Below are 23,185 nucleotides of genomic sequence, written 5' to 3'. Positions count from 1 at the left end.
GCACAGGTACTAACAGCAGGGCTGGGGCTTGAACCCAGGGGGCTGCAGTCCCAGCTTGTAACCACCTACTGTTCCCCTCCTACAGCTCTGTCCCCCACTGTGGGACAACCGTGCCCCGTTTCTCAGAGCGCAGCCCTCAGATCTCCCTGCCCCTCCACACCTGTCCCCAAGCCTTGTGTCTACTGTTGACCAGGTGTTTCAGAGACACACATCACATGACGAGCACCCATGGGCTCACCACTCGGCTCTGATTTTTGGTGTCATTTATGCAGGAGTTGTGTGACAGGCCAGCTGGGCTGGGTCCCCCCATCCCTCTCGACCCTGCTGAGGCTGCCCTCCCCATCTGAGATGAGAAAGAACTGAGCCGGTGCCCCACACACAGGGCCGCTGTGGACGGTGGTGCAGGGTGTTCACTACGGAAAGGGACCAGCCCAGGATGCAAGCAGGGGCTGGTCACGGCCTGGGCCTGCATCATCCCCAGACAAGGGGCCCTCCCCCTGCCTCCCATGAAGGCACAGTATGGTCAGCTGGGCTCTGAAATACGATGGCTTCTGGCTCCCTCCTGAGGGCCCGTGCTAGAGGGCCAGAGTGAAGGTGTCCTGCAGTCCCCAGAGGGCCACCGTGATGAGCAGAGGCTCAAGGGCGGCGGGGTCAAGGACTGGAACCCTGCTCTCCCTCGGGAGATCCAGTGTGCTGGAACCCAGCTTGGAATCAGAGCCACCCTCCCCCACCCCAGGTCAGATGTCAGGGTTGGCAATGATGTCATGCCCCCGGCCCCTTCTAGCTGGTAAGCGCCAGGTACTGAGGCCAGTCCGGGTTCTCAACCACAATTTCCAGAACCTTCTGGGCATGTCACCCCACCTCACAGATGCCAGGTTATAGCACATGTCCTCCCAAGTCAGCCGAGTTAAGCCCCAAGCGCCTCTGTCATTCATTCCTCCAACGGATGCCCCCACCCCCCAACAGCCGTGCACCTGTCCAGCCCTGGGCGGCCCGTGGGGCCTCCCTGCCACTGGAAGCCAGCACAGCCGACGCTTGCTAGCTTGGGCTGCCTCAGCTCCGGCATTTTCTGGAGGCATAACTCCATTACAAAAGTAACAGCCTCCTGTTTTTGAAGCATCCGAACTTGAACAGAGCGAACCAGGAGCAGGACCCCCGCCCTTTCTGCCCTCGCCCCACCGGAGTGAGGCCCGCTCTGGGGGGGCAGCCACCCCTGCACACAGGGAGGAGTTTCTGCAGCCGCCCAAGGCCAAGCTCTTTGTTAACTAATTGCCCTTTTCTGCCCTCGAGAATTTACACCAGGCCCTGCCCCAGGCTGACCGAATCCTGGTGGCCCGAGTTAGGGGACATATTTTCAACAGGCGAGCCCTGTGGCCCAGCAAATGGGGACTGCTCACAGTCCCATGGACCCGTCAGCTTGTCTGGTCACCAGTGGGCACTCTGGGCCCCACACCGCGGGTGTGGGGACATACACACACACACACACACACACACCCCTTCCCCGCATTCCCACCACCCACGTCCTGCCAGCTGGAGCACTGTTTTTCCTGTTGTCCGGGTTAACAATAGTTACAAATGATTTTGTTTTCTGTGTGTTTGGGCAAAAGGCAACAAAGAGCATCTGCGGGGCCGAGCCTCCTCCTACAGCCATTTTCTTGCAGCACTCAGAGTGGAAAGGGGACTTTACAAACACTTGACCAAGTGGGGGGGGCAGAGGTGAGTGGGTACTTCCGCGGGAACGTGCGTGTCCAGGTCTGTGGCGCCGGCCCGAGCCCACCCCTAGCAGCTCCTCTCCAGGTCCACAGCCACCGCTGAACAGGAGCCCAGCTACACAGAGCTCGTATTCCCCTCACAGGCTCCCTTCATCACGCCTGGGTCATGGCCGTCCTCTGGTTTCCTCTTGAGCCATGAGCTCCGTTCCCTTCACAGCAGACCCTTTCAGGGCCTCTTCCCACTGCCATGTGGCCCTGTGGGTCAGGCTGCCTGGAGCTCCTCGTTTCTGCCCTGACAAAGCCTTCAGGATGCCAGCATCTCCTCTAAGGCTATGTGTGCAGAGGTCCTTGTGGAGGAGCGAGCTCCCTGTTCCTAGGGGTATGCAAGCAGACGCAAGGATTGAAGCACTGGGTAAGATCAGACTAGATGCCTCCTGGGCCTGAGATAGACTCTGGATTCCAGAAATCAAAGAAAAGGGCCCAAGGAGCTCCCTGGGTGACGAGGGAGGCGCCCAGCCTGCACCACTAGACACCTGCTGTATACACGAGGCAGGCCTGAGTATCATGGCCCTTTACAGCGCGGGAGACGGGGGCTCTGAGAGCTGCGTGCACAGGAGGAGGCTCGGCTCGCACGGCATGCACAGGGGAAGGCCCGGCCTGTGTCCTCCGAGAGCTGGCGGCCTGCAGATAAGGCTGGGGCTGGGCACGCCCGGGGGCACTCAGCTCCGCAGTCGGCCTTGACCGACAGGCCCCAGAGGATCACATGGCCTGTTCTTCCTGGCGATTCGAGGCCCAGGAGGAGTAAGGGGAGAAATGTCAGCATTAACCAGAGATGCCGAGCTCAGCCCGGGGATATGGGGGGAGACTTGGGTGCTGGGCCCGGGTCCTCTGGTCCCACCCAGGAAGCCCTATCCCATGGCCCCGGGAGCCCCCAGCTCCCTTCAACTCCCCCCCCCTCAGCGGGAGAGAGGGAGCGTGAGCTTGGGGTGGCACAGACCTGTGCCTCCGGGACAAGCCACCCTGCCTCGGCTGCCAAACGAGAGTGACCCTGGCCTGTGTGGTGCTCTCGAGACACCAGCGCGGGGCAGGGCTCCAGAGCACGCCACGTCCGCGGTCCAGCCCGGCCTGCCCCTTCCCCTCCCTCCGCGGGCTCAGGCACTAACAAGTCTGGGGAGACACGTAGCCCTCACTCGTTCCTTGGCCACAGGGCCTTTGCACGGCCGGCCCCGTGGCAGCCCTCGGGGGCGTGCACACTCCCATCCAGAGGCAGACCCTTCATAGGCCCAAGGGGGTTGCGACATGACCACATTTGCACTTTGCTGATAACCCTCAGATCACTCCACAAAGATGCTCTGTCACCAAGGCCAGCTCATCTAGGCTGGACCTGGTGGCCTGGGGTTCAGAGAGCATGAGCCTCATGGCCTGGCTTTCTGCGAATGCGGTCATGCCCCGGGGGCACCAACCGGGCCCACCCATTGGTCTGACCCCCTGGGGCCAGGCACCTTGTGGCTGACGGTCCTCCCTCGCCCAGTCCCTCAGAGCCTGCTGCTTTGGGCACCCATGCTTGTTCCGACCACAGGGCCTTTGCATTTGCCATTCCAACCGCCTGGAATCCTCCAGTTGGCTCCCTCTGCTCATTTGGGTCTCAGCTCAAATGTCACCTCCTCAGAGGGCCCCCACCACCATGGCTAATAGTGGCTCCCAGCCCCACCAGGTACGTTCACGTCGCTTTTAAATTTTTGGCGTATTTTTCACTCTCTGATCATTTACCTGGACGGCAGCTCCTTGGCACATAGAGGTGTTGGGCCGCTGGGTGGTATGATGATACACTCACCCTGAAGCCGGGCTGGCTCCCCAGAGGAAAGGGACAGAAGAGGGGGTATTGGGGCAGGGGTGAGGCCGGCAGCACAGGAAGCCCAGACATCCGGGCAGGTCCCTTCCCTACCAAGTGTGGATGGCGGTGCCCACCTCAGGTCTGAGAGGCTTCCGAGAGAAGGAGGGCCACACCAGCCCAGCCTGGAGCCCTCAGGGGAATGCCCCATCCCCACCGCCCCAAACTCCCTCCCCTCCACCCCTACCTCCCCGGGCCAGACAGAGAGCTGTATGGGATGCTGGCGTCAGGGTGCCTTTATTGGTGAGTCAGGACGTACTGGGGTCGGCAGGGCGGGGGGCTCGGTGGCCAGACAGCAGCATGTCCAGGGCCCCCAAGGTAGAGGTTTCCAAGGCACTGGAGTGGCCCTCGCCGGGCACGAACACCGAGTGGCGGCCGGGGCCCTTCTCCCCACTGCAGGGCTCGGCACTCGGGGTGGGCCGGAGGCGGCGGGTGCTCAACGCGGTGGCCGCAGGCCCGGTCAGCTCCTCTTGTGCGACGGGGAGGCTTTCTGCTGGTAGATCTGAGCGGTGAAGGGCCTGCGGGCAGGGGGAGAGGCTCCGGTCAGCAGGTCTCGGGGGTGATGCCGCCGCCCCAGGCCGTGCCCCCCTGCGGGAGCGTGGACAGAAGGGGGTGTCTGCGTGGGGCAGGAGGCCCGGGACGTCTCGGCACCGCCTGCCCGGCCCCCCAGGCCCCGCTGGGCCGGCTGTAAGCTTCCTGTGGGCCGCTCGGGTGGTGACGGGCAGCCCAGTCCCGCTCAGCGCTGTGACAGGTGTCTACTCACTCCTCGTACAGGACGGCGACCTTGTAGACAAGAGCCACAACCGCGGTCAGCAGCAGGCCGGTGGGGCTGGCGTGCCTGCAGAGAAGATGCCGTCAGGTCCCGAGCCCGGCCTTGTCCCTCGGATCAGGGACCCCGCCATCCGGGTCCTGACCCGCTGACCGCTCGCTGACCACCTGTCCGTGCTGGCTCAGTCCTCAAAGGGGGGCCCACACTCCCTTTCTCACGTCCCCAGCCCCCTCACGTCCCACGGCGGGGAAGAAATCAGGAAGGAAAGAATCGCCCGAGTGGCCAAGCGGGTCCTTTTCTCACAGGACGATGTTGCAGGGGACCTGCCCTCCACGGACAGTGTCCTTAGGCTGTTTTCTAGAAATGGGTCCAGTGCCCCCCAAAGGCATGTGGAGTATCCAGTGGGCCCTTCGTGGGCTCTCTGCCGGAAGAGCCGGGAGGCATCTGCCATCAGCTGGTCCCACCTTTTCTAGCTCCCTCGGATCCCCGAGGCTCCACGGGGCTGGGCTGCAGCATCTGGATGGCCGGGAGGAGAGAGGGGAACTGGCTCGTGGGGCCGCACAGCGTCCCCGAGCTGGCTGGGAACACGGGCCCCAGGACATGTGTGCACCGTGAAGGGACCCTCTACCCCGTCCACGCTCCTTCGTCCAGGACCTCACACTGTCTCTGTCTGTCCGTCTGGGCACCCCAGCAGGGACAGCAAAGACCGACGCCCATTCTGTGGACTCTGTTAGAACCATCCCCCGGGGCAGCGTGGGCTGCCCGCCGCTCGCCACGGCCGGGTGGACGTGCCAACACCAAACAGAGACCCTTCTGGGGCGGGAATGAAATCTGCCCTCCTGGGGCTTTACTCACTGGGCCTGGTTTGGTTTTCTAGGGTGAGCAGAGCCTCCCCACTCACGAGTCAGGCACCGCAGGAGCTGGGGTGGAGGTGGGCAGCAGGCCGGACTCCCACCCAGGCAGACTGGCCAGCAGGCAGCTCAGGCGGACAGCGCCAGGGGCCAGGGCTCTGCAACCACAGTGTCGCGAAGACCGACCCCTGGGACAGCCCCCACACCGGGCCCTGGACCGTGAGCCAAGCTGGCACCCCCTCTCCATTCCACCCACATGAAACTTCCCCCCTTGCCCAGTGCTGTCACACTCTTGACCTTGACACCCTAATGACCCCGTGTGGAAAGGATCGTCTCCTCCTGCAGATGGGGAGACCGAGGTCCCGACAGACCCACAAGCCTGGCCCTGAGCCCGACATGGTGGCAGGGCTGGGCCTAGGGAACTGGCTGCACACCCTGGGGACAGGGTGTCCCACTCGGGCTAGGGAGCTGGGAAGGTGAGACCTGGACAGAGCGGGAGGCCCCGGTGCCTCGTGCCCCCAGGAATCCTGCCACCCAGGCCCACCAGGGCTCCTGCATGCCCGGTTGCTCCGGGAAGCCCCATCCGTGGGGCCCCTAGTGGAAGACAGCGTCTTGCAGCCCAGGTGATGGCCCATCTCTAATGAGCTCTCAGACGCTGGGCCACGTCCTGAGCCACAGAGGAGGCCCTCTCTCATCACCGTGTGGCTGATGTCCTCCTGAGGGGGCCTCTGAGAGTCCAGGCCTCCCTAGGGCCCCATGTTCCTGAGAGCCATGGCCTGACAGCCCTGAGGCAGAGGTGACTCCTCACTCCTGGGCACCAGGCAGCCCACTGGGGCACGGAGGGGACCCACATGTGAGCTCTGCCTTTGGCGGCCCCATCTGAGCACAGAGGAGGCACCTGTGTGTCGGGGGGTGGGGAGCCAAGGGTCAGGGAGGGCTTCCTGGAGGAGGAGACACTCAAGTTGGGTTTGGAAAGACCAAATGGGGGTGGAAATGGGAGAGAACAGTGGGTGTGCTGGCAGGGGGTAGGGAAAGGAGGTCAGCAGGAAGAATCAAGAAGCTGCAGGGTGGGCCCTGGGAAGATGCTCTGTGGAGTGGGTGAATTGAGGGGCGTGGAACCTTCCCCCTGGGATCCCACTGCCCAAGTCCAGGCGAGGGGACTGTCTGGTCTGGAGGTGGGACTGGGGCAGGGCGAGAGGTCCCAGCCAGACCCACAGACCCTCTAGCTCCTTGCACTCATAGCCCAGCGCTCGGATCTGGGCTGCCCCGAAAGGTGGGGCTTTCAAGAAAATACCACGCTCCTGACATTCCACCATTCGAGATTCACTCCTTTATGTCCCATAACCTTCCTGGTGTCTGGGAGCACCTGTGACGTTCTAGGGATGTGGTTTGGAGTGTTCAATAAAAGCAGAACACTTTCTACAAAACACCTGCCTATGGAAGGAGCCCTCACACGGACAGCGGCCAAACGGGAAGGGCTCCGCAGGGCGCATGGTTAGAACGCCAGAGCCCACAGCGCTCCCGATGCCGGCTCCTCGCCCGACGCCTCCAGACAGCGTGAGCCCTGGAAGCGCTGGGGGCCTACCCGCCCTCGCGTTCAAGTGCACTGTTGGCAGCTTATGGTCTGCAGGCCAGGAATGCTTTTTACATTTTTAAGTGGTTTAAAAAAAAAAGGACTAGAGTATGATGACATGACACATGAAAAGTATATGAAATGCAAATTTCTGTGTCCATAAATGAAGCGTGGCTGGCTCCGGCTGCAGTCACTCCTTCACCCACGGTCTCACGGCTGCTTGTGAGCTGCGGAGCCCCACCTGTGGCCTGGGAGCCTCGCCTCTCCGGCCCTTCGAGAGAAAGCTGGCTGACCCCCTGCTCTAGGACGTGGTTTGTTTCCGCGGCCGCGCGAAGGACAGAAGGCTGCCCCCTCGACCGCAGGCGCCAGCCCGCACGGCAGGCCCGATACTCACATGACGGCCCAGCCCAGGTAATTGGCCGTGCTGCCCCAGTACATGGGGTTGTCCAGGACGTTGAATGGGAACGTGGTCACTCTTGCCTCCTTGAGGATCCCGAAGTAATCGCCTGTGGACAAGGTGGGGCAGGACCGGAGGCTCACAGCCTGGCCACACCGTTCCTGGCCACACACCGGGGTGGGCACCACGAGATCTGCCCTCCGGCAGGCTCCAGGCCAGCCGGGGAGCAGCCTTAACCACGTCAAGGGACACCCCGGGGGGTGGGTTCACTCAGGCCATAGGCACACAGACGCCTCAGAGGGCCTTCCCACCCACCATCTGCTCCTCTCCTCTCCTCTGCCTTTGCACATGCTGTTCCTTCTGCTTGGGACACCTTCCCTGCTCTCTGCTCAGCCAGCAGCTTTCTTCCTTTGGCACTTCTCCCTTGGCTCACGTCACCTCCTGAAAGAGACCCTTCTTCCACGACTGAAAGCAGGCCTGCCTGCTCCCCACTCTTTCCACCCCTAGATCCTCCCTTCTCACCCAACATGTGGCCTGGGTGAGCGCCTCCCACCCCGGGGGGAAACGAGGGGGCCTGTTCTGCTCCTCCACCCCAGACCGCCACCCACACAGGAGGTCAGCGCTGGGATGACGGCCACAACCAGCCCAGAGCAGCTGGTCACAGCGGAGAGCATGACCATCAGACGGCCGACCCCAGACAGGTCCGTCATCCAGGCCTCCCCTCGAGGCCACTCTCAGGGGCACAGAGGCACAGACACCGTGCCTGGCACAGGCCCACCGGCAGCCCGCATGGCCATGGGCTCCGTGCGTCCCCCAGCCTCCTCTCCCCACGAGTGCCTCAGAGCTTCATCTGAGACAGAAGTAGGGCAGCCGCAGGTGGGAGGAGTCCTTGTCTGGGGACAAAGGGTGCGTGGGGCACAGGAGCCGCCAGAGGGGCTGCGGAAGGCTTTCTCCCCAGGAGGCAGGAAAGGGGCCATGGGCCCGGAGGTGGATGGCACAGAAACCCGCTTTGGGGCTGACTCACAGGAGGAACACGGCTGCCTGCCCTACATTCAGAGCCCCGTGGCCTTTCTCGGCCACTTCTCCTGGGGGCAGCTGGGCTCTGGTGACTGGGATTTTCCAGCTCCTTCCCACCAGCCACCCACCCTGACTGGCTCCTCTAGGCCATTCTCCCCCCAACGGCCCCTTCCCCGCTCTCTGCCCACACGGGTGGCGCGCCTGCATGCTGCTGGGCTATTCACGCCTGGTCTTCAGAGGACCCGAGGCGGACAGGACCGTGCCCCTCCTCCCTCCGTGGCCCCGGGCCCCCACTCTGCGCGACAGACACTGCGATCCACTCCTCCACCCTGCCCCTCCCCCAGGACCCCCCCCACCCCCGTCCAACCTCCTCATTGCTGGGAGGAGATCTTTCCAGGCCTCCTGTGGCCCCCACCTCCGCAGGAGTGAAGCCTCAGGCCGTGCCTGGCCTTCAGGGACACGTGTGATGTGGCCCCCACCTGACCTCTGGACTGGCCCACCTGCCCACCATCCCGCCCTGGAGCTTGCTGTTTGCTCCCGGGGCCTCCTTCCCGCCCGCCCCAGTGCCCCACTCCCACCAGGCAGACCCAGGAGCTCCCAACATCTCTTCCCACCTTCCCGTCTGCTGCCCCTCTCCGAGCACTGGGCACCCTAAAGCTCTGGCCTGAGCATGAGGCGTAACCCGCCTGGGGGCCCCGCTGCTGCAGGTGGGCGACAGGCCCAGCTCAGAACGCGCCCCCCCCCCACCCCTGCACGCGCTGCTCCCTCATGTCTCCTCTGCCTGTGAACACAGCGCCTTCAGAGCTCCCACCTGCCCGCTCCCCGCTCCCTGCTGCAGCCTGCGGTACCCCTCGCCCCAAGCGACTTCGGACAGAGAGGCCCCCAGGCGGACGGGGAAGGCGCGGGGACTGCCCTGGGTGCCAGAGGAAATTGAGGCCAGGTCTGCGAAGTTTGCTGGGGGCTGAGAGTGGGCAGGACCCAGGAGCCCCTGATCCAGCCCATCAGAGGGGTGGGCACCTCCCACGTGCCACTGGCCTGCTGGGCTCCTTCTGTGGGCCGCCTCCTCCTTTCTGTCCTTGTCCCCAACGCTGCCTTGCTCTTGCAGCCTCCCCCAGCTGCGTTCCTTCTTGGGCTTCCAAGTTGCTAGAAGTTGCTGATGTCATGAGGACCTCCAGCCCAGGCATCCCGGGGCTCCCAGCCCGAAAGCCCCTCAGCCATAGGCAGTGGGGAACGCAGAGCAGGGACAGCGTCCCCGTACCCCCACCCAATGCAGACCCGCACCAGCCCTGGCTTGTGGCCCAAACGCAGCACATGGCAATCCCACCTGGCCTGGCAGCCAACCGGCTGGATGAGACAGGCGAGCCCTGCTTCCCAGGCTAACCACGGACTGGCAGAGGCCTGGAGGGGGGAAGCGCCCGGAGCCTCAGAGCAACGAGGCAGCCGGGTCCCCCAGGGCTCCCCATGAAGATGTCACAGATGGCAGGGCAGGCAGCCACCCAGCCCCTGCTCCCCCCGGACCCAGAGTGCGTGTGCTCAGGGCCCCCCGGCTCCCTCGGGGTCTTACCTAGGAAGGTCCCGGTGAAGCCCAGTGCGAGGAAGCTGGAGATCACAAACGCGCTGCCCACTCCCAGCAGCGCGAGGCCCGTGCGGTAGGCCGTGGGGTTATCCAGACTCTCCATCTTGGGCTGGCTCAGCATGGCCTGCGTGAAGCTGCGTGAAGCGGGTCAGGAGATCACTGCCACGGAGAGGGGCCGCCCTGCCCTTCCCACCCTCTGTCCCCCGGGCGACCCCCAGAACAGCCAGTCCAGGGCTCTCAAACTCAGTGTCTGCTGGGGCCAGGCAGGTGACTGCCAACGAGGGAAGGCAGCTGCAGGTGGGGCGCAGGGGACCTGCTCGAGGGGGGCTGCCGTGCAGCCCCAGCCCCTGCTGCCACCAGGGAAGTGACCGCAATGAGTTTTCAGTTTCCGAGAAGCCAAAAATCATGACTTGTATTTAAAATCTCCTAATTATGAGAAACAGGCAAGAACGACAACCGCGTTAGACTCCGCGTGCCCGCGGGCCAGATCCATGCAGGGCCCCCCCGTTTGCAAACTGACTCCTGTCCAGGTAGAACCGGGACATCAGAGAAAAATGTGGCTCCAAAATGGACAGACGCATGGTCCTGGCTGCGCCGTGAGGCCCTGCACTTGGCGTATGCCTCACGTGCTGCCGGCATCCCAGACCCCCGGCAGATGCGGTGCCCCCCGGAAGCCCGGGGCACGCCCACCCCTTCCACGGCCTCCACAGTCCCTGTAGAGGGCTGGCCACATCCCAGGTGGCCCCTCAGAGGCCCCCTATGTCTTCCCCCCACCTCCAAAATGGCCCCAGCAAGCTCCTTTTGGGGCCGAGCCATTGAAGGCCTTGTTAAACGGCAAGTGACCACGCTCGTGGGCTTGGAGGCCCAGGTTCTCCAAGTGGCTACTGCAGAGGGAAGGCCTGCTGCAGGCGGGGCAAAGCGGCTGGGCTCGTGCTAGTACACAGGAGCATGTTCGAGTGCTGCCTCGCCAGCGGGGGGCTGGCACTGGGGGGACACACGCAAAGGAAAGGATGTACGTGAGAGCAAGTGCATGGGGCTACCCCTAACGTGCACTCCCCACCCCCCACGATCGTAACACTCAGAAGAGACATGGAGCTCTCCTGTCTAGCCTGGGAAACTGCTTGCACTCACTCTGTACCAGGTACCTCTTAGCAGGGCAGCTCACTGTCTACCCACCCACCGGCACAGCCATCCGCCTGTCTAGCCTCTAACCATCCGGCCAGCCATCAGTCTATCCTCTATCCATCCATCCTTCCATCCATCCATCCTTCCATCCATCCATCCATCCATCTGTCCACCCATCCACCCACCCATCAGTCTATCCTCTATCCATCCATCCGTCCATCCTTCCATCATCCACCCGTCCATCCTTCCATCATCCACCCGTCCACCCACCCATCTGTCCATCCTCCATCCATCCCTCCATCCGTCCACGTACCCACCCATTGTCCTAACCCCTATGTGTCCATCCTTCCACCCATCGTTCCATCCATCAACCTACCAATCTACTCACCCATCCATCCATGCACCCATGCATCCCTCCATCAGCTATCCTGTTTCTATCCATCCATCCGCCACAAAGCACCTCTATTTACAAGGCTCTTTCAAGCAGAACACGTTCACCACCCTCACTCATCCATTCCACCGGCAAATTCAAATTGTTGTAAAACCATCCTGATATAGAGCTAAAAACCACCTCCCCGCAACGTTCTTCCGCAACTACTTTCAGCTCTGGGAGAACAGAGGCTGCTTCTCCTCCCTCGAGTATCTCCCCGGCATCGGGCACACGCCAGGAGGGAGGGGTTATACCAGATATCCGTCAGCTGGAGCGAAAGCAGCCCCCCCATCCACGGCCTTACTCCCCACATGTGGGCAGAGGCCGGCATGGTGACCCGACCAGCTGCAGCACATATGTCAAGGCACAGCCGGCCACCGGTCATGCTGCCCACACCCCCGGCTCTCCGCCCACCAATGCCCTCCCTCAGCCTTCCTGCTGCCCGGGCTCAGGGCCACCCTGCAGAGCCGGCCTGAGCTGCTGGCACAGGCTCAGGGTCACGCACACCCTGCTGTCGTACGTGCTCACCACACCCCTGCCCCACCCCTCTCTGCCCTCACCTGACCTTCTGGTAAACCACCGGCCCCTGTGAGCCGGGCACACCTTCAACTGCGCAGACCCAGCAGCTAGGCCCCGGAGCAGGGAGCTCCAGCACCCGGCCTCGGCACCCTCCCCCTCTGCTGTCTGCAGGAGGGTGTGGCCCCAGCAAGGCTCGCTGCCCCACCCAGAGCGGGGCTCACCTGCAGGCCCCTGGCTCCTTGGCAACCACTGACCACCCAGCAGAGAATGTCTATGTATCCGCAAAGAGGGGTGGGTGGGGATGGGGCTCAGGCCGCCGTGCTCTTGGAGACTAGGGTACCTGCCCCCTGCCCGGCTCTTGGGCTCTCCCTCCCTCAACATAGCGCTGGTATCCGCTCCTCCCTGCCTGGGCTGACCCCTGGCCCCCAAATCTAGGGAAATGAGGCACGGCGGGGACCCTCTGGCCAGCTCAGCATACCCGTCTGCCTCGAGTGCTCTGGGGGCCCTCAAGGCAGCCCACTGAAGGCTCCTGGCAGAAGAGCCGCATCGATGTTCAGACAGTCTTGGCTGCCCGGAGCCTTGGTTTCTGCCTCTGTATGACAGTGACGGTAACCCCTCGTCTCTCTGTGCAGAGCCGCAGCCGATGGCTGCACCCACTCTGGAAGCTCGAAACGCGTCACGCTCTGCCCATGGGGCTTGTGGACAGCGGGAAGGACAGAGGTGTGAAGGCAGGGTGACACCGTGTGATGAAGCATGGCGTGCCACAGGACGGCCACACGGGACAGGGAGCCCAGAAGGCCACGGCCAGGCTTACGCTGAGATCTGATGAAGACAGTCCCCAGGAGAAGGGCATGGGCAGGGAGAGCATTCCAGAAAGAGGAACAGCCCCGGCAAAGGCTGGGGACAGAGCCCAGCACAGGGGCTGGGGGTGCAAGCAGCCCGAGGCAGAGACCTCGCCCTGGGGTCGTTTGGCCCCTGCGCTTGGTGAGTGGGAAGTCACTGCCGCAGGGGTGCAGAGTGAGAGAGCGTCAGCGGCGGCAGCAGTGGGGCCAGTGCCCCGGGGCCGGGGCGCCCAGCCCAGCCACACCCCTGACGGGCCCAGATACAGGGTTCCAGAGAACCCGGCCTCAGGGTCACGCTCCGCCAGAATTCACTCGCATCATCCAAGAAGCACGCAAGTCGCTGACCCTGAGTGCGCACAGCACGGCGCAGATGAAAATGGAAAGTTCTGCCTCTGACCTCTGGCGTGCTGGCCGGAAGCAGCTTCCCAGGGGGACGGCCTCGCACTTAGAGCCATCTGGTTGGAAGCAGATGGAGATTCCTAAGAAAGGGCAGATCAGGGGCCAGCGATGAGGAGGAGAAGGCCCTGAAGTGGCCGGGGCGCAGCCCCAGACTGGACCCGGGCCTCCATCCACCTGCGCCTCCCTTTCTATTCCTTCGCCTTTGGGAACAAGGAAGGGAGAGGCCCAAGGGGAAGCACTTTCCCAACTCCTTCAGCACCCACTCCCCACAAAGCACTATGGGGCCGCTGTCTGGGGTCAGCAGAGAGAGCAGGCAAGGCCCCTCCCGGGGGTTCTGTTCAGACACCCACAGGCGTCAGGGTTCCTGGAATGGCAGGGCCCGGCCCCAATCAGGTGATCTGTGGTGTTCTTGCTCCTGCATTAAGCCAGGAAGGCACAGTCCATTCCCCACAGAAAATTAATGGAGGGATGAGTGGCTCTGTGAGCCACGCTCTCCGTAATAGAATGAAGTAACAGGAGGCAATTTCCTTTGGAAAGATTCCGCACTAGGGGTGGGAGAGGAGAGACGCGTCCATTTGTCTCGGGTTCTATTTTTAAAACTGGGATTGAGCTTTCGGTCACCAGTGTGACTTGAGGATGTCTGCACTCTGCTCCCCTGAAATCCGGGAATCCGCGGTGGAGGCGAGGAGAGGGTGTCACAGCCCGCTGTGTCCCGGCCACATGCCAGGCAGCCGGCTCGGCCACACGTGGTGCCCACAGCCCTGAGAGAGGCCTGTTCCTGCGTCTGTCTGCGACGGACCGGCAGTGACAAACTTTGCTCCCTCGAGGGCATCCTCCCCAGCCGTCCAGGCAAATCTGAGTGGCATTTGCTTTACAGTCTACCTCTCGGGCTTAGGTTAGCACACACCTCGTGGTTCCATACCACGCAAACTGTCCATGAACATGGGTCTCTGGGGATTGGCTTATTTTTCCCTAGTCTATATTTAAATAGACCTATGTGTCCTAAAACAGAACAAAACAAAAATGTTCACCTATGCAACCCCCTATAAATTCGTCCAGCAATGAGAATTTAGGGCTCGGAGGCTGTACGTTGAATGAACGCATCACCTTTTCAAAGTGTTTCCAAAACCCATCACAGTCAAGAGAGGGTCCGTCTTATCTTGCGAATAAGGAAACAGGTGGGGTGGGGGTGGGGCAGGAGAGGAGCCCTGGCTGATAACCAGCCTCTTCGCGGGCGTCAGTGTGGGGAGGTGGGTGGGCAGGGTCCTATGTCTGCCTTCCCAGCTGGAAGTCCTTGGCCCCAACTGCTCTGGAGGGGAAGACCCCCTCTACCTGGGCCCTGACCCCAACATCTGTTGACACACAGGGTTGTGTCTTCTCCACCCCCCACCCCCGCCTACCTGAAATCCCACAGCCAGGCCCCTTTTGCCTCAGAGTAGCCTCTCCCAGGTTGCCTGACCCCCTCTCTGGTCAGGCAGCCAGTTCTCCATCTGCCCCCACCTGTCCTGCCTGCACTGAGGGGCTTCAGGCCTCTGCCTCCAAAGGTCCCAACACAGGCCCCGCCCACAGTTCACGGGCCCAAGCAGGATACACAGAACTCTAGGCTTCGAGGGGTAAAAGGTGCCTGAGGGGACCCCCTCATTCCCACATCAATCAGTTGCCCAATCTCCAGATTCTAAGTCTGCATGGACCTCTGGCTGCTCCCTGGCTCTGGCCTCGGCCTCCACCTGCCTCCTACGCCAGCCTCCCCCTCCTGGAGCACCTCCAGTGCAGATCCCACCTCTAACCGAGGCCCTTCCCCGAGGCAAACCCCCAACGTCCGCAGGACCTGTGGAGTTAAGGCTGACCCCACCCATGCCTCCTGCCCCCTCCGCCTGGAACTCCCTTCCACCACGGGGCAGGCGGACCTCCACGGGGCTCCGGAGCGCAGGCCCGCAGAATCCCTCCCCCTGGGTGTGGGCTGCACCACCAACACAGGTGAGGGCATTTCCAGACGTAATTACAGTTCAAGGAAAAAGAGATTTACGCTGGCCAGGGGGATGGAGTGGAGGAACCTTTCCAAGAGGGTCTGGAGGTCAGAGAGAAGTCAGAGGGACTTTCTCCCGCTGGACTAGAAGAAGCCAAGCCCCACGCTGTGGGGAGGACCACATGCCTTGGAGCACTGCAGGCACCGGCCGCGGAGGGCCTACCGCAACGAGGATCAGAGCCCTCCCACACTCCCCGAGCCTGGGGGAGCCCCCCATTTTCTGGCCGGGCTCTCACTGCCCCTTCTGACAACCCTCCTTGGCAGCGAACTGTCCCCATCCACCCCATTTGCGGGGCCCTGGCTTCGTGCGTGGCAGACGCGCTGCCCAGCGGTCCCTTGACACCCCTGCTCAGGGCTCTAACAGGCCCGTGATCTGTAAAAAAGTTCTGGAATTAGACAAAAGGGGATGCACAACATTACAAGTGTTCTGTCACTGACCTGTACACTCTGAAATGGCTAAACGGTGAATTTCCCGTTATGTGTATTTTACCACAAAAGAAAAAGAAAACACACCTCCAGGAATCAAATGAAGGCACGTGTGAGAAATATGGGGGGGTGCAGAGGGCTACAGGCAGGATTCTCACAAGCCTCTTCTGGAAGCCCCACGCACCTGCCATCACTCGATGCGTCAGAGGGAAGGACAAGTGGGAAAAGACGGGGGGGAGGGAAAGTGCCCGCCGACCAGGAAGGAGAGCAGAGCAAACAGTCCTGCCCGCAATTATGTTCCGTCTCCTGGCAGAAGCTTCCTGGGGTGGCCGGTCCAACCAGGAGAAAAGTCATGGGCTGGAAGGCAGACCCCGGGCCAGGCCAATGGTAATACCGAGGGGCCAGGGAGGAGGAAGAGCCGAGGAACTATGAACTCTAAGAAGCTGGGCATGAGCGGACTTCTTCCCAGCTCTCCCGGGGCACCGGACGCAAGAATGAGCCAGGGAGCTCTTTGCTGGTGTATGCAGGTCTGCAGCTGGGCTGCCAGGGCGCCTGTCCCCTTGGTCTCCTAGGAACCCACAGTGCTGGGCTGGGGGCATGGAGGAAGGAGGCGCCCCCATCAGGGGCCCAGGGCCCTGGGGCCTGGAGCATTTTGCCTCCTGCTGGCATCCAAGCAGAGTGGTCCCTCCTTTACCCACTTCCTACTGGCTCCCGAGTGGAGCTGGAGGTCTGACCACGTCACCGCCCCATCCACGTTGCTATAGGACGGTGCCCAGGGCAGGGCCACCGCTGCTCAGCCTGGGATCCCCTGCGTGGCCACACACTCTGTGAGGAGCCAGTCAGTGAGCATGGATGACTGCCTCCTGGGAGAGGACCAGGAGACCGAGAGAGCCCGAGCGACCTGCTCCAGGCCCGCACATCGGGAGCAGAGCAGAGGCTGCCCAGGGCACCTGCCCCTTCCCCAGGCTGCCGTGACACGCACTCCATCCCAGGGTCCCGGACGGCACCCGCCAGGTGGGCCTGCATATCCAAAGGCAGGAGTGGGACTTTCCTTTCACGGAGCGCGAGGGGGGGGGGCGGGGGGGGGCGAACCACAGCCTGGGCCGATGTGGCCCAGCGGACTGTTCTCGTAAATTCCGTTTTATTGGAACTCAAGCACGTGCATTTCTCTAGCGCTGACGTGCTGTCTCTGGGAGTCACAGCGGAGATTATGTGGGCCTCAGAGTCAAAAACACTGACTTTCTGGCCCTTACAAAAAAAGTTTGCTGACACCCGATATGGAAAATCATAAAATTATGCATCTGCGTGAGCTAGAAGGGACCTCAGCCACCAACTAGTCCAGGGGTTGACAAACTTTTTCTCAAAAGGCCGGAGAATAAATATTTTCAGCTTTGAAGCCTGAGAGGCAACACCTGGTAGGTCATGTAGGAGCTCATAGAACCATTTAAAATGCAACCATTTGTACAATTCAACAGCGACAAAGCACCAACCTGCTGAGAAAATGAGCAAAGGACTTGAACAGACATTTCTCAAAGGGAGAGAGGTGGCCGGTGAGCACATGAAGAAGGAAGTGCTCAGGGGAACGCCAATCCGAACAGTTCACACCCTTAAGGACGGCCATCACCAAAATAATAACGTGAGCCTGGGGGCTCAGGCGGGGGAGGGTCTGACTCTTGATTTCGGCTCGGGTCATCATCTCAGGGTTCCGAGATCGAGCCCCGCATCGGGCTCCACGCTGAGCTTGGGATTCTCTCTCTCCCTCTCCGTCTGCCCGTGCACCCCGGCCTCAAAAAAAAAAAAAAAAAAAAAGTAACAGCGAGCCCTGGAAGGATGTGGAGAAACGGGAGGCCTGCGCACCGCGGACGGGAAGGTGAAATGGTGCGGCGGCTGTGGGAGACGGTACGGCGGTTCCCCAGACAGTTAAATGCAGAACTGTAGAAGGACGTTCTTTAAAAAACAAAAAACTCAAAGTGCTTTTATTTTTTCCCCGTTTCATTGAGATGTCATTGACATATAACTTCGTGTGAGTTTGAGGGCACGTGGTGACCTGATGCATATACAGAGTATAAAAGCATCACAATAAGGTTGGTTACTGTGTATCACCTCCCAGAGTCAGCGTGCGTGTGTGTGTGTGTGTGTGTGTGTGTGTGTGTGTGTGTGTGGCGAGAATTTCCAAGATCTCCTCTCTCAGCAACTTCCAGGTATCAGAGGCAGTATTCACTACAGTCCCCACGCTGTGCACTGGATCCCCAGAACTTACCTTCTAACTGCAAGTCTGTGCCCTCTGACCAACATCTCCCTGCCTCTCGCACCCCCACCCCCTCCCGGGCCCTGGCAACCGCAGATCTACTCTGTGTTTCTAGAAGTTGGGTTTTTTTTACATCCCACATGTAAGTGGAATCATACAGGATTAGGCCCGGGTCTAGCTCACTTCACGTAGCATTATCGAGTAAATTCTGACACGTGCTCCAACAGGGTTGAGCCCTGACGACAGGACGCCAAACGAAATAAACCAGACACAACGGAACAAATACCGCAGAATTCCACTTATACGGGGTTCTAGCGTAGCTCGGGACACATAAAAAGGCAGGTGGCTAGCGGGGATGGACCTTGGGGGCACAGTGCGCCAAGCCCTGACGAGCTCAACACCCAGCTGGGAGCAGAACAGAGAGGGGAAGGGATTCATTCATTCATTCATTCTGAAGGGGGAGAATGTCTGCAGGCCCTGTGGGAAAAGGCTCCTTGGGGAAGAAAACAAAGGGAAAAGAATCCATTGAACTGGAAAGGCTGGGCCGCAGACCAGGGCGGGGGCTGGGGAAGAAGGAATGAGGCCGGTGGGGTCTCCCGGCCAGCTGAGTTCTCAGAGTCATCGAGGGAGGGACCCCGAGGGGTGGCGGAGGAAGGCTAGCACGCAGCACAGGGGGCCCAAAGGTGCCCAGCAGCCAAGCCGGGATGTGGGCCTCTTCACCAGAGCAGACAAGGGGGCCTGGCCGCCGCCCGCACAGCTTCTCCACTAGGAGGGCACCTTCCTCCACACCCCCACCCCTCCCTGTCCCTTCCCTCGGCTTCCGTACCCCTCCAAGCGGTTTCTCTCAGCCGCACGGTGAAGGAGGCTAGCTCAGGAGCTCAGAGTAGCCCCCTGCAAACTGAAAAACCGAGCTGGTGCATGAATTCGCTGCCCTGCCCCTGAGAGCCTCGTGGCGCCTTCGTTCCTACCGTATATCTCAGGTGCGGCCTGACCCCACAGCCCGTGCCCCGCCCGGCCGGGGACACCAAGGGATCACGGGGGGGTGCATGAGCAAGAGAAGGAGTCAGCCCCCCACCTCACAGAAGCCCTTCGGTCAGGGCCAAGAGCGGCAGGGTCCAGATACAAAAGGTTAAGAGAGTCGTGCACGCACGCGTGAGTCTGCTCGGTGACAGGATGCAGACAGACCCAGGTCTGTCTCTGAGCTAGCCTCCCCCACTTCTGCTAAGCGAGCCCGCCCCGCGCCCGCTCACAGAAGGGACGGAAGTGTGTACAGGGCTAAGTCCAGACAGCCTCCCAGAGAAATGGGTAATGAGGTCCCCCATCCCTGGGGGGGAGGGCCATGCCGAGGGCCCACCTGTGCCAGCCCTGCCAGGAGGGGCTTCTCCTGCTGGGGAGCTGAGGACCCTGAGGCTGGGAGGCCACGGCAGGCCACGGCGGGCCACGGTGGGCAGGACAGGCACAGGCCCTCCGGGCCAGCCCCTCTCCCCCAGCATCCGGGGCAGCCGCCGCCCAGCAGGAGAGCACAGCAGGATGGAAGGCCAGGTCTCACTGTAACCCTGGCACCGTGACCACAGTCCGAGTGAGGCCCAGGGGACACAGGGACAGGGCCAAGGAGTGAGCCACTTGTTTCCATGTCTGGCACGCTCCTCAGCTTTCAGACTGCGCTGGAGCCTCTGAGCTACCCTAGGACTCCTCTCCCCGGGGTCAGGGGTCAGCTGGGCTCCCAGTGCCGGCTCCGTCCACTCTGCATTTAGCCCAAGTGCTCACTGATCGCCTCTGAGCAACGTGCGGCATCTGGCCCTGGCCATCAACTGGCTCACAGGACAGGCACAAGCCTGACCCCCTGGGGCTCATGGTCGGTGGACACGTGGGTCCTTCATTGTACCAACCAATGGCCTCGGGGCTCTGCAGGAGCTGGGCTGGAGCAGGGGTCACCCTGGGCCTCTGCATACACGGGGCAGTCAGGGGGGCTCTGGGAGGTGCCACGGACACCAAGGCCTAATGCAGGAGGAGAGGCCAGACACGACCAGAGGTGGGGCAGGGGCCCTGCAGGGGCTTGGGAGGGGGTGACCCGGAGCCGACTGACATGGCTGGGTCTGTCACTGTGAGGAGACAACAGGCAGGCAGCCTGAAAGGCCAAGAAGCAAAGGCCAGGAGTCAAATGTCCGTGGGGGAGGCTGGCCTCGGCGGGGCCCCTCCTGACCACTCGCTCTCCTCACTCCCAGGAAGGCCGAGCCCGCGATGGTGGGAAGGCAGCAGGGGTGTATGGCGACGGTGTCCGGTGTCCCGGACACAGAGAGGGAAGGCTGGCGCCCTGGCTCTCTCAGGGTGGGAGTGACAACGGTCCAGTCAACACGCACACCCCTGCCCTTGGCATCTACTGAGGCCGCTTCCACGTGCCGGGGCCCACAGGAGAACATGGGGACCAGCTGCCACTCGGCTCCCCGGTGATCACTCCCAGGTGGGGGCCGGGGCCACCAGAGCACCTCATCGGTCACGACAAGCCAGGGATGGGGATTCGCCTGTGCCATGCCTCCGTTTTTTAAAGCAGCACGTGGGCCATGTTCAGTCCACGAGCTAGCGTGCCACCCACAGTGGTTCCCACGTAACCGAGGAGGTGGGACCTGAGGCTCAGGGACGGCCAGGCCGGGCTGGGCCACCTCTGACAGAGGTCTCCCTGCCCATCTGCAGCCTGCAGCCTACAAGGCGCGGAGCCTCCCGTCCGAGCACGAGCGCTCGCCAACGGCCCAAGGGCAGCGCTCCGTCATCCAGAAGGAGTCCGCCTGCTTTCTCCTCCTTCTTGGCTGGCAGGAAGGTAACGTACCAAGTCCAGAGATGAGCTGAGCAGCTTGCTGGCACAGCCTGAGCCTGGGTGAGGCCCAGTCCCCAAGTGTCCCCTGCCTTGTGCCCTGGCACTTCCCAGAGGGGACTCCAGCAGCAGCTTTGTCTACATGCTTGAGACTGGGGACGGGAGCCTGGGGTCCACCTGGCCTTGTCCACCCCACTCCTCCATGCCTGCACCCTGGGCACGTGGCACTGTCCCCTTCTTGGGGCCACGAGGACTCCTCTGCCGACAGTAGAGTGACGGCCCAGAGAGGGAAGGGGTGACTTGCCGTGGCACGAAGCCTCGGAGAGCAGAATTCCCCAGTGCAGACACAGTGCCCCCACATCTTGGTGGACCCCCTCACACTGCCGGCGCGGCCGCCCCTTCAGACACCGCGGCTGCCCGCGGGGAACACGTCTGCATCGGGCCGGCCAGCCGGGGTTCTTACCAGTGCGAGCGCAGGACGTTCAGGAGCAAGATGGCGGCACCCAGGGAGTAGCAGGCCAGGTAGGGCGAGCGGAAGGCCCTGCTCAGCTTGCGGGTTTTCTGTTCCCATCTCGCAACCTAAACAGCGCGGAAGAGAGAAGAAGGTAACATAAGATGCTCGCTGGGGAGAATCGGGGGCGACGTGGCATGGGAGGCAGGTCCCCATGCCAAGGAGGGAGAGTTGCACGGAGCAGCTGCGTGTGGCTCTCAGCCCAGCCCCCCAGGGACTGCAGCACCTCTAGTCCTGTCCGGGTGGACCGCGTGGTCCTTCTGGAAGCCCACAACAAACCCACGGAGCGGCGGAACTCAGAAGACATGCCTGAGCCAGAGCAGCTCCACCCAGCCTCTGAACCTTGCTGCAAAGCTGGCATCGGACGGGACTCCCGACGGCCATGCTGGACCGCGAGGGTACAGAGGAGAAGATGCTGGAAACAGGAGCTGCCAAGGGGAGAGCTCAGACCCAGGGTCTACATCCCGCCTGCAGGGTGCTCTCAGCCCCGGGCAGGGGGAGGCCAAGAAGGGGCAACCCACACCCTCACCCCTGCTTTCCCAGCGCCCTCCCAGGCACAGACTTCCAAGTTTTTAATTTTGGCCACAGGATCCTTATTTCAGTTTTTCACACTAACCCTATCTAGACTCTCATCCTTCAACAGCTCACAGTAGAGCACAGTGAACAGACGGCTGTTTGTCTCCACCAGCCCAGCTTCCTCACACGCACAAGCCGCCATGCTGGGGCCCCGCTGCACCTGCTGGTGGAGGCCGGGGGTGGGGGGGCAAATACACAGCCGGTGGTGCTGGAGGGGAGGCAGCTGGGAGTCAAGGTGGCCACTCTCTGGTCCTGTGAGCAGGTCACCCACCTGGGCCCTGAACATGCATAGATGTGTGTGTGTAATATATGGAGGGTCTCGAAGGCCCCAGCGGCCCTCTGTGGTCCCAGAATTACTGCAGGGGGCTACTGGGGCTGGTATCTATTTGCCTTACGGCCTCAGCCACGATTCTGCCTGCTGCCCAGCTCCACTTCCCCAATGAACCTGCCTTTCCCGGAACTTCATCAGTGAGAGACTAGCGGCCCCAGGTCTACCGGTGATTTGGCCCAAGGCCACCGACTCTCTGACTCTCTCCCTGGAGGAAACGGCTCTGAGCCTGTCCTCAGATTTCCTGGACGGTAGAGGGCTGGGCAGAGAGGGTACAGGCTGGCATTTACGGGAAGGAAGGAGGAGAGTGCGGTGGCTCCCGGGCCTTCCCCTCAGTTGCGATCTGATGTTGACACCACCGCTCAGTTCTCCCGGAAGGTAAACAAGCCCTTTGTCCGGCTCCAGGCAGGCGGCCTGCTGACCCCATGGGAAGCTCAGGCCTCAATCAGAAAGGGAGGGTTGAGCGTTCAAGGGGGCTCCGGGTGCTCCACCCCGTGGCCTGCAGGTGGCTCGGTGGGAGGCAGGGCCACAGACTGCACGCTTCTCGTGGCCAATTCAAGGTTTTCGAAACACGTTGAGGGATAAAATTCAAAGGGTTTTTTCGCTGTGCAGCCATCATCAGGGTCTAATTCCAGAACGCTTCCATCACCCCACGCCGGAACCCTGTACCCATCCTCTGTCCCTCTGTCTCCCCCTCTCCAGCCCCTGGCTACCTCTAAACTACTTTCTGTGTCTATGGATTTCCCTCTTCCAGAAGAGGTTTAAACAGGACCTCAGGACCGACTGGGGCTGGCTTCCTTCACGTAGCGTAACGTTTTTGAGGCAGCACGTTGTCGCACGTGACTTTATGACCGAATGACAGCCCAGCGTGTGCAGAGATCACATTCTGCTGACCCACCCAGCAGGTGATGGGCATCTGGGTTATTTCTGTGCGTTGGCTGCTATGGGTTACGCTGCTGTGAACGCCTGTGTCTAAGCTTGTGCGGACACGGGTTTGCACTTCTCTTGGGTGTAAATCCAGGAGTGGAATTACTGGGTCATAGGGTAGATCTATTCTTCACCTACTGAGGAACTTCCAGACTGTTCTCCACAGTGGCTGCCCCGTTTCCACGCCCGCCAGCAGTATGTACGGGTTCCGATTTCTCCACATGCTCGCCAAC

At 61.8% G+C, this 23,185-nt stretch overlaps 1 protein-coding gene across 15 annotated transcripts in view; it reads right to left on the bottom strand.

The window, feature by feature from the left end:
• Nucleotides 1–3,821: 3,821 nt before the first annotated feature.
• Nucleotides 3,822–23,185, bottom strand: part of PEMT (phosphatidylethanolamine N-methyltransferase) — an 84,527-nt gene continuing 65,163 nt past the window's right edge. For 7 of the 15 annotated variants that reach the window (XM_087867691.1, XM_087867692.1, XM_087867695.1 and 4 more), the window contains 7 exons: nt 21,074–21,189; nt 9,775–9,920; nt 7,509–7,634; nt 7,191–7,302; nt 4,676–4,888; nt 4,367–4,441; nt 3,822–4,121 (listed from right to left, as the gene is read on the bottom strand). In XM_087867691.1, coding sequence (XP_087723817.1) covers nt 4,064–4,121; nt 4,367–4,441; nt 4,676–4,888; nt 7,191–7,302; nt 7,509–7,634; nt 9,775–9,920; nt 21,074–21,189 — 846 coding nt within the window. In that variant the 3' untranslated portion in view covers nt 3,822–4,063. Of the gene's footprint in view, nt 4,122–4,366; nt 4,442–4,675; nt 4,889–7,190; nt 7,303–7,508; nt 7,635–9,774; nt 9,921–11,482; nt 11,579–21,073; nt 21,190–23,185 lie in introns of those variants that run through there. The other 8 variants (XM_045778184.2, XM_045778192.2, XM_045778186.2 and 5 more) reach the window with 5 other exon arrangements.

Source organism: Ursus americanus, chromosome 14 (genome assembly GCF_024610735.1).
Source record: "Ursus americanus isolate L20-20 chromosome 14, mUrsAme1.1.p, whole genome shotgun sequence".
Classification (NCBI taxonomy): Eukaryota; Metazoa; Chordata; class Mammalia; order Carnivora; family Ursidae; genus Ursus; species Ursus americanus.
Note: the sequence above shows the minus strand (reverse complement) of the source record. Positions and strands in the feature narration are given on the sequence as shown.